The sequence below is a fragment of the Lynx rufus genome, unplaced genomic scaffold (genome assembly GCF_022079265.1).
Source record: "Lynx rufus isolate CCGP_SWC_20201006 ecotype Redwood Valley unplaced genomic scaffold, mLynRuf1.p SCAF_8, whole genome shotgun sequence".
In the NCBI taxonomy this organism is placed as follows: Eukaryota; Metazoa; Chordata; class Mammalia; order Carnivora; family Felidae; genus Lynx; species Lynx rufus.
In genome coordinates, this window is record NW_025814896.1 from 31,252,492 (window position 1) to 31,268,738 (window position 16,247).

Below are 16,247 nucleotides of genomic sequence, written 5' to 3' on the forward strand. Positions count from 1 at the left end.
AAGCACGAGTTAAGGGGCATCTGGGTGGCTCAGTCAGCTAAGCGTCCAACTTTGGCTCAGGTCATGATCTCATGCAGGGTTCATGGGTTCAAGTCCGCATCAGGCTCTGTGCTGACAGCTCGGAGCCTGGAGACTGCTTCAGATTCTGTGTCTCCATCTCTCTCTGTCCCTTCCCCGCTCACTCTCTGTATCTCTTTCTCGCTCTCAAAAATAAAATAAACGTTAAAAAAAAGAAACAAAAAATTAAGCACTAGTTAACGCTAATGTGTCTATAAAAAGTCCTTGGGAAAAAAATGGATCTCACTGTAATGCAAGAACGTTTACATCAGTGTTATCAAAATATTGATATATAAAATATCCATATTGTATTTTACCTTTCACCAAAATTTGTGTTTAGATTGCAGTTCTATCATAAATTTTTTAGGTGGGAGGAGGGGCAGAGGGAGAGAGAGAGAGAGAGCGAGAAAGAGAGAGAATCTTAAACAGTGTGGGGCTCAAATTCATGACTCTGCGATCATGACCTGAGCCGAAATCAAGAGTCAGATGCTCAACCAAGTGAGCCACCCAGGTGCCGCTCTAGCATAAAACTTAAACTTAACTCTCAAGTTCCAACTTATGGCTCCGTCTTGAGGACCTCGCACATGAAAATTATGGTACACTGTTTTCTAGCCAATGCGTGGAGTCAGCCTAAGTCTCGTCCACACTGAGACATGTTGGAGAAATAGGGGCTGCTTTTGATCATCACAATAGACCAACAGGCAGAAACTGAAACTATCCTAAGGAAAACAGAACACACAGTCCCTACCAATGCACCCCTGGCTTTAAAGCTTCTGAAGTTAACTTCTATACTTCTATGACTTACATGCTTAACTCATAAGTAATCATTTTTATCTTCTGTAGGTTTAAAATGGAAAAAGGCAATGTCGGTTTTACCCAAGTCCAATTTCTGTAGATTTGCCTGCATCTAAGCATCTTAGCAAAACCTATTCGAATGGATTCGAAACTTCACAGCTCAGTCTCCTGCTCCAACTCCGTTCAGTACTCGCTTCGTTACCTAAAATAGACAAAACCAAATTATTTCATAAAATCTGTTTCTGTAAAGAAAGCCAAAAAGCGCTGGCTCCTTGGGGGAGAAGGTTATTAGTATTTGCAGGGTAGTTTTCAGTACTCCAACGCTTGTAAGGCTTCCTGCCTGATTTGTGGTGTTGGTGGGACCCCAGATTATCTTTTGTCTTTGTCACCTACATGCACAATCTGAACAGTACAAAAAACCTCACTGCCTTGGAAGGGTTAACTGCTCATCTGTTTCACCCAGCTTAGTTAATTCAGCAGCTAAAAAGCTACTGCTTGGAGTGATAACTCTAAATATAAAAACTCAAAACAGCACGTAAGGGGAACACTGATTCGTCCAAATTTTTCTCTCTCTTTTATTTTTTTTTTTTTTAATTTTTTTTCAACGTTTATTTATTTTGGGACAGAGAGAGACAAAGCATGAACGGGCGAGGGGCAGAGAGAGAGGGAGACACAGAATCGGAAACAGGCTCCAGGCTCTGAGCCATCAGCCCAGAGCCCGATGCGGGGCTCGAACTCACGGACCGCAAGATCGTGACCTGGCTGAAGTCGGACGCTTAACCGACTGCGCCACCCAGGCGCCCCTCTCTCTCTTTTAAAAAGAAACCTATAAGTGTCATTTGGGGTCATTGTTAAAAATCTTATCTTGGTTGTTAGCCTTTTTTAGAGGCCAAATTATGATGGACCCTAAATTCCTCCCGGGAAGACAACTGTCGATCACATATTCAAATGTTGTGAACCAATCACATAACCCTCCTGTGTTCTAGTTCTCCAGAAAAAGAGGACCCACGGGATGTGGGTACATAGAGAGGGATTTATTTTAAGGAACTGGCTCATGCAGTTGTGGGGGCGGCTAGTCCAAAATCTGCAGGGTGGGCCGGCAGTCTGGAGACCCGGGGAAGAGCTCGGGCTGCGGCTCAAGTCCAAAGGCAGTCTGGAGGCAGAATTCTCTCTCCTTCAGGGGAAGCACGATCTTTCTTTTAAAGCTTTCAACCTATTGGATGAGGTCCACCCACATTATGGAAGGTGATCTGCTTTACTCAAAGTCAACTGATACACAAGTTAATCTCATCTAAAAACCACTTTCACAGCAACATCTAGACTGGTGTTTGACCAAATATCTGGGCACCATGGCTTAGCCGAGTTCACCTAGAATTAACCGTCACACTTGCCCTGCTCCTTGGGGTGGAACCTGGGCCCTCGTCTGAGGTCTTACATTTGGCAGCCTCTGGGGAGCTGCCTCTGACGGAGGCAAGTCCAGGTCCCCACACCCCCACAGGGTGGCTTGGCCATTTTACGGCTGGGGAAACCAAGTCCTAGCAAAAGGTTCCACAAATTGGTCCCAGGATCGTAAGAGGCCTGGGGGTAGAGTCAGGACAAAATCTTGCCTCGTGGGATGGTGGCTCCCAGCTCTTTCCACTGCAATCGTTGGCTCCAGCAGGGCCTGAGCTCGCCGGGGACATTCTCATTTCACTTCTGACTTGGAATATTACAGCCAAGCCTGAGCCCATTCAAACCAGAAACTCTGGGGGAAGAAAATCAACTAACTTCCTGGATATGCCTTCGCGTTCCCATCCCCTGCCGTCCCACGGGGCAGAGCGGCGCGTCCGGCGGCCACACACAGAGCCATCCGCAGAGGGACTTCTCTTTGAAAAGTGCTTTATTTCAACAAGATCTACGTTGGTGCATGGAAACATATCAAAATGTTACAGAAACGCATGGCCCCTACTGAGGCCTTGTCAAATTACGACATGATCCCTAGATGCATCCGTCTGTAAGTTCAGAACCCAACAGTGAACCTGGTCATGTACCATTGCAGAGGGCAAATTATGATTAAGAAAAGGATACGTCACAAAGCTAAAACAAGTGGGGAAACCCTCAAGGACACTAACAGTAGTAACACACCAGAAACCATCGGCCGGGGAAGCAGGTCTGCGATCGGCTGGGAAGACTCCAGGGGTAAACTGAGGCTCTCCCTTCACCGCTTGTCCACATCTTGTGCTTGGGTAAAATGCAGGGGGCACTGTAACCTCCCGCAATGGGGTCACCGCTTTCAGTCCCGTCTGAAAGGCGGGTTGCTACATTCATTTTTCTCTCTCCCCCTCTCAGAGACCACTGCTCATCTCCTGACTCAGGCAGGAATTTGTGTACAACTTAAGCAGCCACTCAAAAACGTGGGTTGCGGCATGGGGGACGCGGGAGACTTGCTCTGCTTGCTGTCTCAGCCCCCACATCACGGTTTGGCCACGAGGCCCTGAAATTCCCTTGTTCGTACAGAAATTTCTCTCTTGGCGATGTATCCAGGGCACCATATTTCTCCATGTTAATAAGGAGATTTGCATTTTTTTTTTTTTTTTTTTTAACAGAGCCTCTCTTAAGAGTTTCTTGCGCTTCTGGGGTCCGTTGCTCCTCTTCCTTCTGACATTCTGAAATAACCACCCAACTCTGCAGAAAAGAATTCGTGCCAAGAAGTTTTGCATCTGAGAACAGAGCTGTGTGTGTGTCATTGTATTTCAAAGTCTAAGCTACAGTGATGATAAAATGTCTTCATCTGGGGATCTCCAGGAGAGAGGATTATTGTTTTCTTTCCGTAGGGAGGAGGGAAGGGTGCAAATATTTCTCCTTGAAGTCTCAGACCAAAACCCCAGTCCCCGCATTTTTCTCGAAGGTGGGTGGCTAATCTGAGCTCCTCCCTCCTCAACCTCGCTTAGAATCCAAGTCCATCGGCCTGGTGCACACTCCTCACCAGCACGTACAGGCAAGCCAAGCCTGCTATCTGTGCTTCTCAGTCTCTCCCCAAGGTATCCCCCCACCCCCATGTAACTCATCACCTGTCCACTCATGTGATCACCGAGAACGTGACCTTGTGCTTAATCTCACCATCACCTAGGGGAGCGGACCCCCTCCCCAGCCAGATGGACTCAGGCTTTTCCTTCATTTGATCACCTTGTAACATAAACCCTTAGAAAAAGAAAGCCAGATGTGGCTCTACTGCTTTTCACAAGTTAGGGGGAAAAACCTATAAATTGGCCTTTTGTTCCTCACACGATTTCAGGTTCATTGCACACAATTACATAACCCCCTACAAATCGGTACAGGAATTCAAAGCCGCCAGGCCATGTGATACCAGTGAGAAAATCCGGCTCCACACTGCGGTGAAGTGTCTCTGTTTCAGCCGCTGCTATTTCGAAGGCCCTTTCCAAAATTCCTGATCGGGTTGTTAGGAAGTAAGAAATGATCTCCAAACAGGGTGGGCCAAAATGCCACAAGGTACGGCCCACATTACGTGGAATGTATCCTGTAAGATGCGATTTCCCCTGGCTTCCGCCCTGAATCCCTCCCGCCCCCCATCTTTAAAAAGCCAGGTCTACCTTAGCATCACTTTGTCGGCAAGGGATCCGGCAAACCTGACGTTTTGCAACATCGCCATATTTAAACTATCGTAGTGCTAGTACAAATCAAAGAGAACTCTTATGAACGAGAAATAGCTGTCCAACAAAAGTTAGTGGTTAGTAGTTTGCTTTGTGGGGGTTTTTCTGCCTCGCGCACCAAGGAGAATTACTGGGGCCAACAAAGGCTGCGAACATTCAAAATAAAAAGAACTGGAAGAGAAGTTTAAGTCATTTTCTCAAAGGCAAGACTCAGGAAGTGTGTTTGCATTCACAAACCGGCTCTCGCCCATCTGTATGTAACAAAGGAAGCCTCTCCCGCCCCCGGGGTTTTCTGTGCATTTAGCAGAGGCCCACGGAGATGTCTGATTGAGACTAAGGTTCCCGGATTTCCAGTCCACACCCCACAGGGCTGGTGGCGCTGTCCCCGAGGAGGAGGTCGCCTTGCTAAGAGACCCCCGGCAACACGCCAGGTGGCAGCGTGCCATCGTTTTGAAAATCAACAATGAGACCACAGCTGTGAACCACCTACAGAGGCCACGGAGGCCACAGGGGACAGCAGGGGGCAGGAACCGCTCTGCTGCAAACCTCCACCTTCCTTGCAGGTGCTGACCACTGGCACTCCTTCCCCCAACCGCCCAGCTCCCCAAACCTTCCTTGGAGGGGAGGTGAAGAGATGGGGAGTTTCTCCACCACCAAGGCTGGGACCCCTGATGTCAGGAGCTCCTGGCCTTGCTTGGTTGATCTCCCAGCCAGGCACCCTGCCCCCATGCATCTATCTGTCCCTCTTCAAACTGTGTCAGCCATACTGTTGCCCAGCTGCCCGGAAGTCTTACTGATGGGGACCCCACGGGGACAGACTGTCCTGCCCTTTCCCTGCATTGGGGTCTGCTCTAAAGATCACCCAGGTGGCTGCTCAGAGAGGCCGAAAGAGAAGCTCCACCCTCCCTGTGCAGCCCGACCTGGGCCCCACCTCGGTCAATAGCAGCCTCCTCGCTCTTGGGAAGACCGTCTCCACACACGAGGTGAGGGCCACTTGCAAGAATCCAGTGGTTGGAAAGACTGAAGCCTTGACTTCAAACACATGGCTTCAGTATCAAGTGCAGGAATCTCCCCTGGTGGTATGAAACGGGCCGGGCTCACAGGCCTGTCATTTCTGCAAGGAGCCTCTACACTTCCCTAAAGAGGGAAACTCTCTGGCCGCCACCACAGAACGAGGCCAGGCCCCGGCCACACTAGCCAGCCTGCCACGTACAAACCGGTGAGACCCTTCCCTCAACTCACGGAGGCACCAAAGAGTTGGGGCCGGCAGCCTGGCATGCTTAGCGCATCAGGCTCCTCTCCTGTCTCCTAGACGTGGCCGTGGAGGCGAGGACAGAGGCAGAATCCGCGCAGATCATCACATATGTCTTTGTTATTTAAAATAATCCAAGTTTCCAGTGTAAAAACGTGTGGGCCTACTGCAGCTACCCCAAGGACGGTTTATCTTTTTCCATCGCACCCCCCAGGAGCATGGGGCTGTTATTTTGTTAATTTCCAATCCCCAATCCTGTTACGTGTACAGGGAGAATCTCTACTAACATATAAATATCCCAAATGGTGCGCTGGCTGAGTCCCCTCCCTTCTAAACACGTGTGGCTTGCTCCCTGGCACTGGAGGAGAGAAATCTTCCCTCCGACTTAAACCCCTCGGATTGGTGACTCGTCTGATTTTCCTCGTCTCGGCCAGCCTACCTGCAAGCCCCGTGGCACTTGTGCTGGTTGTTTGGAATTCAATGGCATGTGAATGTCAGGTAGGCACGTGGATACACACACTTACAGTGCACGCACGCGCTCGTGTGCGGACACACGCCCATGCACACATTTTGGGTCCTTATAACAAAATCAAAAGTCCTTGTGAGTGAAAGAAAGGAGCGGAGCACAGGGTTCCAGGGATGGGGAGTTGTCTGCTGGCTTCCCCATCCTGCTCCGGGCAGCAAATGGTGGCTTGGTGGGAGCTGGAGAGGTCTGCATCTAAAGGTTTCCACGGAAGGAAGGTACCCAGCTTCCTGTGCGTCTTCTCATGTCAGCGGCGGCCCCTGTGGCATCTGGATCCCCTCCCTCTTGTGGCTCAGATTGTTGCTGGGGTCTCAGCCATCTCTTCCAGCCTCTGCCGGATCATTAGCCGGAGCACGGTGTACCTGGGGACAGGAACAGCTGCGGTGGACAGCGGAAGGCAACACACACCCCCTCTTGATCTTTCCCCACCACCCGGGCCACAGGGGCCACCTGTCGCTCCTTCTGCTTCTATCACAGGCCCAGCCATCCGCCACTTTGTGGCTTGTGTTCATTTCCACACCCAGAGGACAGGAACTGAACAGACCAAATCCAAAGTGGACAACTTGACTATAGTTAGACACTCTGGCAAAAAGAAGGATGGGAAGGCGAAACGGAAACACCAACAGTAAGGGTTCCGCTAACCGAGTGCTGACTAAGCCCAAGGCTCCACGACACAGGAGCACGGGATCCTCACCTGGGCTGGACCATATGCAATTGCCATTATTTGACTACTTGGGGGGGGGGTACAAGGGCAGCGGCAACTTCGTACGGTTCAACCTAGTATCAGTTACCCGCATTTTGCGGAACAGGCTATAACAACTACCAAACGTGGGTGTCCATGACTTGTCTCTACCCCCTCCCTGAACTAATAAGGCAGCATGGACACTGGGGTGTGTACGGCTATAGGACTAACGGGTACATTCCTTAAGTCCAGGGCTTGGCACCGCACAGCAAAAGCCATCTTAAAAGTTTGGCACATAGTAAGTGTTCAATAAATATTAACTGCTATCATACTAGCTATTATCATTGATACAGCAAATATTATCGGTGCTATTCGCCAGTGGCAGAAGTCAATCAACTGTCCCGCTGTATCCATGAAAAGCAGCCCGATTTATGGCTAACCATGGCAAAAAATATCATAAAGCATAACCAAAAACATCAAAGTCACAATAAAAAAAAAACCCACCCCCGAGAAATAGGGTGAAACAGGTGATGGGGATTAAGAGGTACAAACTTCCGGTTATGAAATAAAAAGTCACAAGGATGAAAAGCATAGGGGATACAGTCAATAATACTGTAATAATATATGGTGACAGATGGTGACCACACTTGTCGCGCGCAGTGAGCACTGAATAATGCATAGAATTGCTGAATCGCTACGCCATACGCCTGAAACAAATATAACATTGTATGTCAACTATACTTCAACCAGGATTTTTTTTTTTAAATCCTCCCCAGAGAGAAGCTTTACTGGGCTTTTCAACCCAAATGCGATTTCCAGAAGAGAAATGTTGAGAAGGGAGAAGGGTAGCAGGAAAGGATTTCAGAGGTAGGGCTGTTCAGGTTACTTTCCGCTGCTAAGATGGCTTTCTCTGGCACGCTTTTATGTCCCACGTCAAAATGAGAAGCCGGCCCAAGAAGCAAAGAGACCAACACACTTATGTTTTGTGTCCCCATCTGAGATCCACATTTGTCACGGGAAGCCCCCGGAAGAAGGTCCATGGGACCCAGGCCCACACAGCTGCTCAGCACAGTCCCTGCAAGGCACCTGAACACCTGGGCTCCCTACGGCCCTGGGAGAAGCCCAACCAGCCGCCCTGGGGCCATGCGTACTTGCGTATCAGCTTCTTGACTTCCCGGTCTTCTTCCTCTTGGAGCTTCTGAATGAAGCTTTTAAGGACAGGCATCTCGAACTTTATGTACTGGGCCACCTGGGGAGGAAGAAGTAAGTCTGGGGCGCACACACACCCCCTCCCAACCCTATTCCAATTCCTTTTGGTGTCTCTCTTACGTAAGGCCCAAAGCCGCGGGCACCTATTTCTACACGGATCCAAGATTTCCTTAAAGGCAGTAGCCAAGCCTCGTTCTTCTCAAGCCTGGCATCGAGATGGCTCCCTATACGTGATACAGATCTCCTAACTTCTCATTTCTCGTCCCCATGTATCCAGTCCACGACAAGGGGAAATCAAACATGGAAAAGCACTTTCTCCTGATGCAGCAATGCAGAGGAAAACCTGACCCATGGTATTCAATAAAACTCCCTGTTCGCCCCTAAGAGGATTTATGGAACCGTGGCTCAGGACGATGGTTTGCATCTCGAGTCTCAAGCAGGCGTCCAAATGGGAGCTTACTCTGGAGAGGCTGTGGGGGTGAGGGTGGTTCCCGGGTGAGCCATCTGTCACCCCCCACAAGAATCCCCACCCTACTTTATTAACTCTTCTCCACGGGAAAAGTGGATTTCTCCACCCTATTCATGGCTACGTGACTTGTTTTGGTCAATGGAATGTGTGTGGACGTGATGTAAGACACAACTGAGTGGAGGCTTCAAAGGAGCTTACGTGGTTTTGCCTGGTTACTTGCACTACAGGCACCTGCCATGAGAAGTGTACCTCAGGGAGGCACTACCCCTTAGGCCTGGGTCTCTGAATGAGACATGAAGTGCACACCTGAACTCAACCCACAGCCCCCAGCAGAGCTGCTGCTATTCGCCTGCGGCCTCCTGAGAAAAAGGTAAATGTCTGCTGTTGTAAGCAGCTAAGATTTGGGGATGTTTGTTACCACAGCAAAAGCTGACTGACGCATAAGATAAGGTAAAATCACTGCTAACTTCTTGAAGCCGCTAAGAGAGGTTTGCAGAAACTTCTCGGGCCTCTTACGGTACCCCAGAAAGGCTGAAGACATTTACTCCTTCCATGGAAACCACTTGGTGCCTGAGCCTACCTCCAACAAATCCCCAGGGCATACCCTCAGTCTAGCCTCTGCGTTCATTCTCCCTGCTAATGGCTTCAAGGAAACCCGGTATTGAGGAATGGCAGCAAAATGGGGCATGGCCCTTGGCCAAAAAAGTCAAGCTATACCCCAGTTGCAGGTAACCCAACCAAATCCCCACCCACCTGAGGACAGACCAGCCGACCAAAAGGGGACTCACATCATAGGTGACTTCCTCCACCTGGTCCTTCTCCATAAGAAACACTTTGGAGACCTGCTCACACGGGCCCTGGAGGATTCGAGCTACCAGCGGGTAATCGGTGTTCTTGAGCTTCTGTTTCTCTGTAACACACACACAGCCAGGAGCAGCCCTGAGTTCGGCCCGAGGCCCTTCTCACCATAAGTAGTGGCCAACTCAGGGGCCCAAATGGCCCAGGCACCTTAGGAGATGCGGCCACATAAGTCAGGAGACTGAATAGTGAATGAACAATTCTTGTTCAAAGCAACCATTCCCTCCCCCCTCTCCCTAACAAAACTACCATGCTCAAATCCTTTGGAAGATACTCTACTGGAGGAATTGGTCTCTTTAAATAAGCAGTTACGTTTTAGTGTTTGTTTCCTGACCGCATACGGCATTCCCCAGTGGACTCAGCCAGTGAGCCCACTGGCCTTGGAGGCAAACAACATTTGGAGGTTTCCAAAAGCCAAACAACAAGCAAATGAGGCAGAGGTTTGGTTTGTTTTGTTTGTTTGTTTTTTCCTGTTTTGAGTGAAGTAAAAATGTTCAAGTACACGGTATTTTTCAGACTTACCACCGCTGGTATGGACCACATACAAAGCAAACTCTTCTGCAGAATTCTCGATCTGAAGCAGAAACAAAAGATACTTGGAGGAAGCACATATTCACACATCCCAACCCCGAGCCATTCCTTCTTGAATGCCACAAAGCTCAATCAATTTTAGGCAACTTTTGAGGGGAGAGCTATTTATCTACAGCTCTCAGAGGGGATGAGGAGAGGGGGCAAGCCGGGAACTTCACCAGTCACAGCAGATAATCAGGGCTGATGCTTTCTGCACCCTGCCAAGCACAGCGTTCCACACTTTGCATGCGTTCACTCATCTAAGGCTCCCGACAACCCCTCAATGGAGTCCCGTTAACCCTCATTTTACAGACGAGGGAGCAGAAACACCGGGAGCTTTAGTAAGTTGCTCAGCTCATCCATGCAGCAGGTGATGGCTGGGGATTCGAACCCAGAGCCTGTGCTCTTAGGCCACTGGGCAACACTGGCCTCAATAAAAATGAGAATCTCTGACTCCAAAAGATAAGGGGATGATTCCTATAAAGGGATTGTGGAAAACAGAGTAACAGGACTTTTAAAAAACTCATGCACTATAATTTACACATCTACTGAAGTTCCTTTTTAAAAAAAATTTTGGGGGGTGCCTGGGTGGCTTGGTTGGTTGAGCGTCCGACTTCGGCTCAGGTCATGATCTCACGGTCCGTGAGTTCGAGCCCCACGTCGGGCTCTATGCTGACAGCCAGAGCCTGGAGACTGTTTCGGATTCTGTGTCTCCCTCTCTCTCTGCCCCTCCCCTGTTCATGCTCTGTCTCTCTCTGTCTCAAAAATAAATAAAAACGTTAAAAAAAATAATAAAATAAAATAATTTTTTTAATGTTTATTTTTGAGAGAGAGAGTGAGCATGAGAAGGGGAGGGGCAGCGAGAGGGGACAGAGGATCTAAAGGGGGCTCTGTGCTGACAGCAGAGAGCCTGATGAGGGGCTCGAACTCACAAACTGTGAGACCGTGATCTGAGCTCAAGTCAGACGCTCAACTGACCGAGCCACCCAGGCACCCCCTGAAGTTCCTTTTTCAGAGTCGGTTCCCCAAATGTGTTTCAGAAGTCAGTCTGTACACAGAGCCCCAAACCAGGCATCAGGCCTGGGGTCTCAGAATCCCCCGCAAGTTGCCCAACAGGCTCCCGGCCTCACCTCCGGGCTTTGGACTCAGCGGGTCTAATTCAGGGCCGGGGCCTGAGAAGCTCTGCTTTGCTGACAAGCTCCCACGTGATGCTGATGCCGCAGGGTCTGAAGAACCAAACCGTCTGCCCGGTGCCCCCTTACCACACACTCTCCATGGCCCCCCTTTCCGCCCCGGGCACACGCACCAGCCATCCCAGGCCAGCCAGCAGAAGGAACTTGCCTTAAATTTGTTAAGCAGCAGCTTCAGGACCTGTGGGGTGGTCATGGTGCTGTTGATGCGGACGTTGGTGACAGAACCATAGGCCGGCGTGAACACTGACGTCTGTCAATAGAGAGGTCTGGTTCAGGCTGGCAGTGGGGACAAGGACCGGGGCACTAAAACTTGGGTGTCCAGGCCCCGCGACCTGGGGTACAGGGCCCAGTGACAATGGCACTTACCCTGTGCACCCTGAGAGCCCCCTGATGGCCTGGCAAGCAGTGGGCCTTGATGTCAATAAGGCCGCCCTGGGCTTTGCCTAACTCAGGAGCTCATCGCCCACCCGCCGCCCCCGAGGGAGGCTAGGGGTTCTGAGCTTGGCACGTGGCAGGGCGGGGGAGGGGGAATAGACCCAGATAAGGAAGACCTCCTCTCCAGATAAAACACGCACGAGGCCCCCTCCACTGTGACTTCCACACAAGGTCTCTGACCGCTCTCCCATGATGCACTTGCTTCCGGGGCTGGGTTCGGACCAGGCAGCAGGAGAAAAGAGGGTCAGCTAGCTTTGGGAGAGGCAGGCGGTGCAGGGACACCCCTGCCTTGAGTCCTGCAGCTCTGTGTCAGGGGCGGCACTTAGCTCACAGAAACGGGAGACCCCACAGCAGCTAAGAGGCACGCGGTGTAGGAAGTGGGTAACGTGTGGATTTTCCGGGGAGTGGGGAATGGCTCTGATGTTTGTGGGGTCATCTCACCCACCACCCTGAGGGGACTCCTGATCTGGGGTCCCTCACCCCTCACAGGGCCGGCAGAGCCTGAAGCCCACCCACGACCCAAAGACGGAACAGCAAACACTTGGCTTCCCACACGTCTGCGGCCTCGAGGGGGCGGGTGCCCGGGGAGAGACCTCATTCCCTTGAGGCTCCCCAGGCCCCCGATCCCCCCCATCCTCTCTACCTTGTGGTTGTAGAAATGGCCATTGATGGAGAATCGGTGGCGTCTGATTCGCCTCTGGTCACTGGGTGTCCTCACGTTGCCCCGGCGACGTACCCCAACGTCACTGCGCGTGCGCATCAGCTGTGGGGTGTCTTCCTGCAGGGTCTTCAGGCCCCTGGAGTCTAAGAGGGAAGGGAGAAACGAGCTCTGTCTGCCTGGACCCGGGACGTGGCGGTTCGCACACAGTAGTACCCTTTTTGTGGCCAACGCTACGGTACCCACGGCCGCCTCCCCCAAAATGCGTTTCATAAAAAGTGTTTCCTGCTGGGGGGGTGGGGGTGGAAACATATGGTGTGATGCACTGAGAAGCCATCCAGTGACAAGGTTCAGAGCACAGACTTCAGAGCCAGATTCCCAGCTCCACCACTGCCATGTATCATGAACCCCTCCCTCTATGCCTCAGTTCCCTCACCTATAAAATGGGCATCACGGACCTGTTGTGAGAGTTTAGTGAATTAATTCACACAAAGCATTTAGAATAGCGCTTGGCACAGGATAAGCACGACATAAGGATGTGCAAGATATAGCAAGCTGACAATATCTTCAAGATTACACATGCGCATAGCCTCAGACCCAGAAATTCCACTTGGAAGAATCCTACAGACACTGATGAATGTGCGAAATGACACGTGTACAAGGCCACTAACTGCAACCTTGTTTGTCACAGCAAAAGCCTGGAATGACTTGGGGTGCCTGGGTGGCTCAGTTGGTTAAGTGTCAGACTCTTGATTTCGGCTCAGCTCACGATCTCATGGTTCTGTGGGATCAAGCCCCACGTGGGGCTCCGAGTTGACGGCATGGAGCCTGCTTGGGATTCTCTCTCTCCCTCTCTCTGTCCCCCCCCCGCTCATGTGTTCTCTCTCTCTCTCTCAAAACAAAAGACTGGAATGACTTCAATGTCTATCAGTAGGGAGTGATCCACACTTCTTCACACAATGGAAAGAACACAGAAGTTCTTCATGGATTTGTACGGAACAGTCCTCAAAACAAACTAATAGAAACAGGGATGTGCAGGGGCGCCTGGGTGGCTCAGTCGGTTAAGTGTCTGACTTCGGCTCAGGTCATGATCTTGCTCGGTTTGTGAGTTCAAGCCCCGCATCGGGCTCTGTGCTGACAGCTCAGAGCCTGGAGTCACCTTCAGATTCTGTGTCTCCTCCTCTCTCTGCCCCTCCCATGCTCATGCTCTGTCTCTCTCTGTCTCTCAATAATAAATAAATGTTAAAAAAAAAACTTTAAAAAAAGAAAAAGAAACAGGGATGTGCAAAATGCTACCCTTTATGTAAATGGGGGAAGAAAAGAAATGACGTCCAACGATAAAGGTATGTTGCTGTGTATTTGCTTGTATTCATATAGAATATCTTGGCAAGATATTCTCACCATGCCTTCAGGTTTTTTCTAGAGAGAGAACCTCTAAGGTGAGTAAACAAAATGGGGAATTTTCACCTGTTTCCTTTGAATCCTCTTTGAATCCTGAACCATGTGAATTTCATTTATTTAATTTACAACATCTATAACTGCATCGGTCTTCACATAAGTGGGCCCAAAGCAGGAGCCCTGCCCTCCACGCACGTACCTGTGGGACTCGATGTCTGTTCACTCTCGGGTGGGGCATCCACTTCTGAGATCTGAATGTTGGGCACAGTGAGGGGCTTCAGGATGGTGCTGGGGAGGCAGAAAACAAAAAGAAGCCTGGCTCAGCCCCTGTGGAGAGATACTCCCTCTCCTCCAAGGGGAGCACTTTGCCTGTGCCAGGCAGGGGACCAGCCACACCCTCATGGACGGCCCGTGCTAAGTGTCCCATGAGGCTGGCCCGGCTCCAGGGCTGAGCCCTGGGTAGGGAGGGGGTATGTCGGAGGAGAATATGCTCATTCCCAGCATCTGCAGCAACATAAGCACCCAATTCACCAAGGCCAGGATGGAGAACACCGAAGAACAAAATCCACGTGCTATGTGCGTGCAGTTTCTAAGCACATACGGGTTCTATAGCTTCTTTGGGAAACCCTAATAATCTCCGGACAAGATTCCAGTTCGGATCCTTTTCTGTTGTAGGAGTGACTCTAAAGGAGTCTAAAAGGAATGGCATCTAAAAGGAATGGAAAGTAACAGGTTGGTTGCCGTGAGGGTCAGGGCCTCATCGGAGGAAGGGCCACTGATGATCGCGTTCCTGGGGTTGCCGGACGGAATGCTCAGCCGAGCTGGAGAAAGGATCACAAGCAGGCAGTCTGAGCAGAGTCCTGGTGTTGCCATGGTAATTGGCAAATGACTCCCCGAAGCCAAAAGGGATAATGACAGCAGCTCAGAGAAGCACACCCAAAATCAACAGAGGATTTGGCTCGAAAGGAGAATCATACTTAACCAATGAGGACCATCCCATAATGAGAAGAGTGTGGGCTCCCCGGCACCCAGCAGAGATGGGACTTATGGTCCAGGGATGATAGTTTTAAAAGACAATAAAAATTGAAAATCTGAAAGAACTTCTTGTTGTAGTAGAACTCTGGACTTCTGACCCTAGAATGGAACTGGTCAGAGCCTCTCAGGAATGATGAACACTGGACGCTCACAGGGGCCACCGCCCGTTCCCACATCGAGGCAGAAACTGGCCTCAGCATCCTTCTGGACACAGTGGTCCAGGCGGTCACGTTATTAGAGCAGGCATCAGAGCTAACATTCTTACGGTTCTGAAACTCTCTCAAAGTACTAGCAGGTTTCAAGAACCAACCAAGACCGCTTGATGTTGCAGGGATGGGGGAAGAAACAAATGTGCAGGGTGAAGGACCCCTTAGCAGGCTCAGCCGAAAATCACGCGGTCAAACGGCATTTTAAAAATCCTCTCACTTAGGGGACAGAATGCAGCATAGTCTGGGCACTGGGATGCGGCTGTGGAAAGGGCTTGACCCACAGGAAATCAAATATGGTAGAAATGCTGAAATCAGAGTGGAGTGAGAAATCATCAAAGACAGATGAAGCCAGAGAACCTTGACCAGACATCGCAGCGCCTGATGGGATGGGCAACAACTTCCCTCCTAAAATTCCCTTGGAAAGAAAGCAGATCAGCTCCAGGGTTTGGCCACAGTGTAGCTTTCTCTCCACTTTAGAGAAAGATTGATTTGGCTGTGGAGTTTAACAGAACATTCAGCGTGTCCAACAGACAGGGCTTGGTTCTGGGTTAAAACAGAAAACACATTGCTGCGGTTTTGGCTGCGAGATCGGCACCCCCCCCTCCCCACTCCGGCCCCAGGGCAGCAGGGACCAATGACAAGTGTCTGGATGGAACGCAGCTAGTCACTTGATACCAACAACTAAAGTCCCAGAAAGAAGGCCCGGTAAAGAGGGCGGGCCCCACTACAGGTGCTCGGCCACCATCTGGCATTGGAGGGAGGGAAGGAGCAGACCTTCCCAGACTCCAAGCAGGGACCCGGAAGAGGGGGCCTCCCAGACATGCAGAGCTTCCATGTTGGAACCCTAAGTGTCTCCGGAGCAGGGTCATTCTATGAGGAGGGGTCCCCGTGGAGAGATGCTGGGACACCAGGTGTCCCCTCGGAAATCTGTAGGCTAGGCCTGGCTGGCCGCTGGCGGTTCCCCTCAGAGGCTCCAGAATTCTCCATGACGGAGGACACACTGCTCAGCCAGGCGCTGGCTGGTGCGACTCCCCTCTCACTCTCATCCAGTGATTGTGGTGACAGGCACGGTGGCCAGATCACACGAACATCTGCTCCTTCCTCCTCCTCCTAAGCCGAGAACAGGTGCACCCGCAGCGCAGGTGGGAGAGTGGGGCGCTGGGGTCAAGGCTCGCTGGATGAAGGTGGCATTTACCGACTCAAGAACATTCAAGAACGGAACCCCCAGACACGCCCGGTCCCCCCGCCCCCCGG

The 16,247-nt window shown here is 50.9% G+C and overlaps 1 protein-coding gene across 7 annotated transcripts in view; it reads right to left on the minus strand.

Moving 5' to 3' along the window:
- Window positions 1-828: 828 nt before the first annotated feature.
- Window positions 829-16,247, minus strand: part of RASSF2 (Ras association domain family member 2) — a 46,138-nt gene continuing 30,719 nt past the window's right edge. For 6 of the 7 annotated variants that reach the window (XM_047069070.1, XM_047069071.1, XM_047069069.1 and 3 more), the window contains 7 exons: window positions 13,949-14,037; window positions 12,337-12,497; window positions 11,407-11,508; window positions 10,018-10,069; window positions 9,426-9,547; window positions 8,111-8,208; window positions 2,714-6,639 (listed from right to left, as the gene is read on the minus strand). In XM_047069070.1, coding sequence (XP_046925026.1) covers window positions 6,570-6,639; window positions 8,111-8,208; window positions 9,426-9,547; window positions 10,018-10,069; window positions 11,407-11,508; window positions 12,337-12,497; window positions 13,949-14,037 — 694 coding nt within the window. In that variant the 3' untranslated portion in view covers window positions 2,714-6,569. Of the gene's footprint in view, window positions 1,055-2,713; window positions 6,640-8,110; window positions 8,209-9,425; window positions 9,548-10,017; window positions 10,070-11,406; window positions 11,509-12,336; window positions 12,498-13,948; window positions 14,038-16,247 lie in introns of those variants that run through there. The other variant, XR_006960268.1, reaches the window with a different exon arrangement.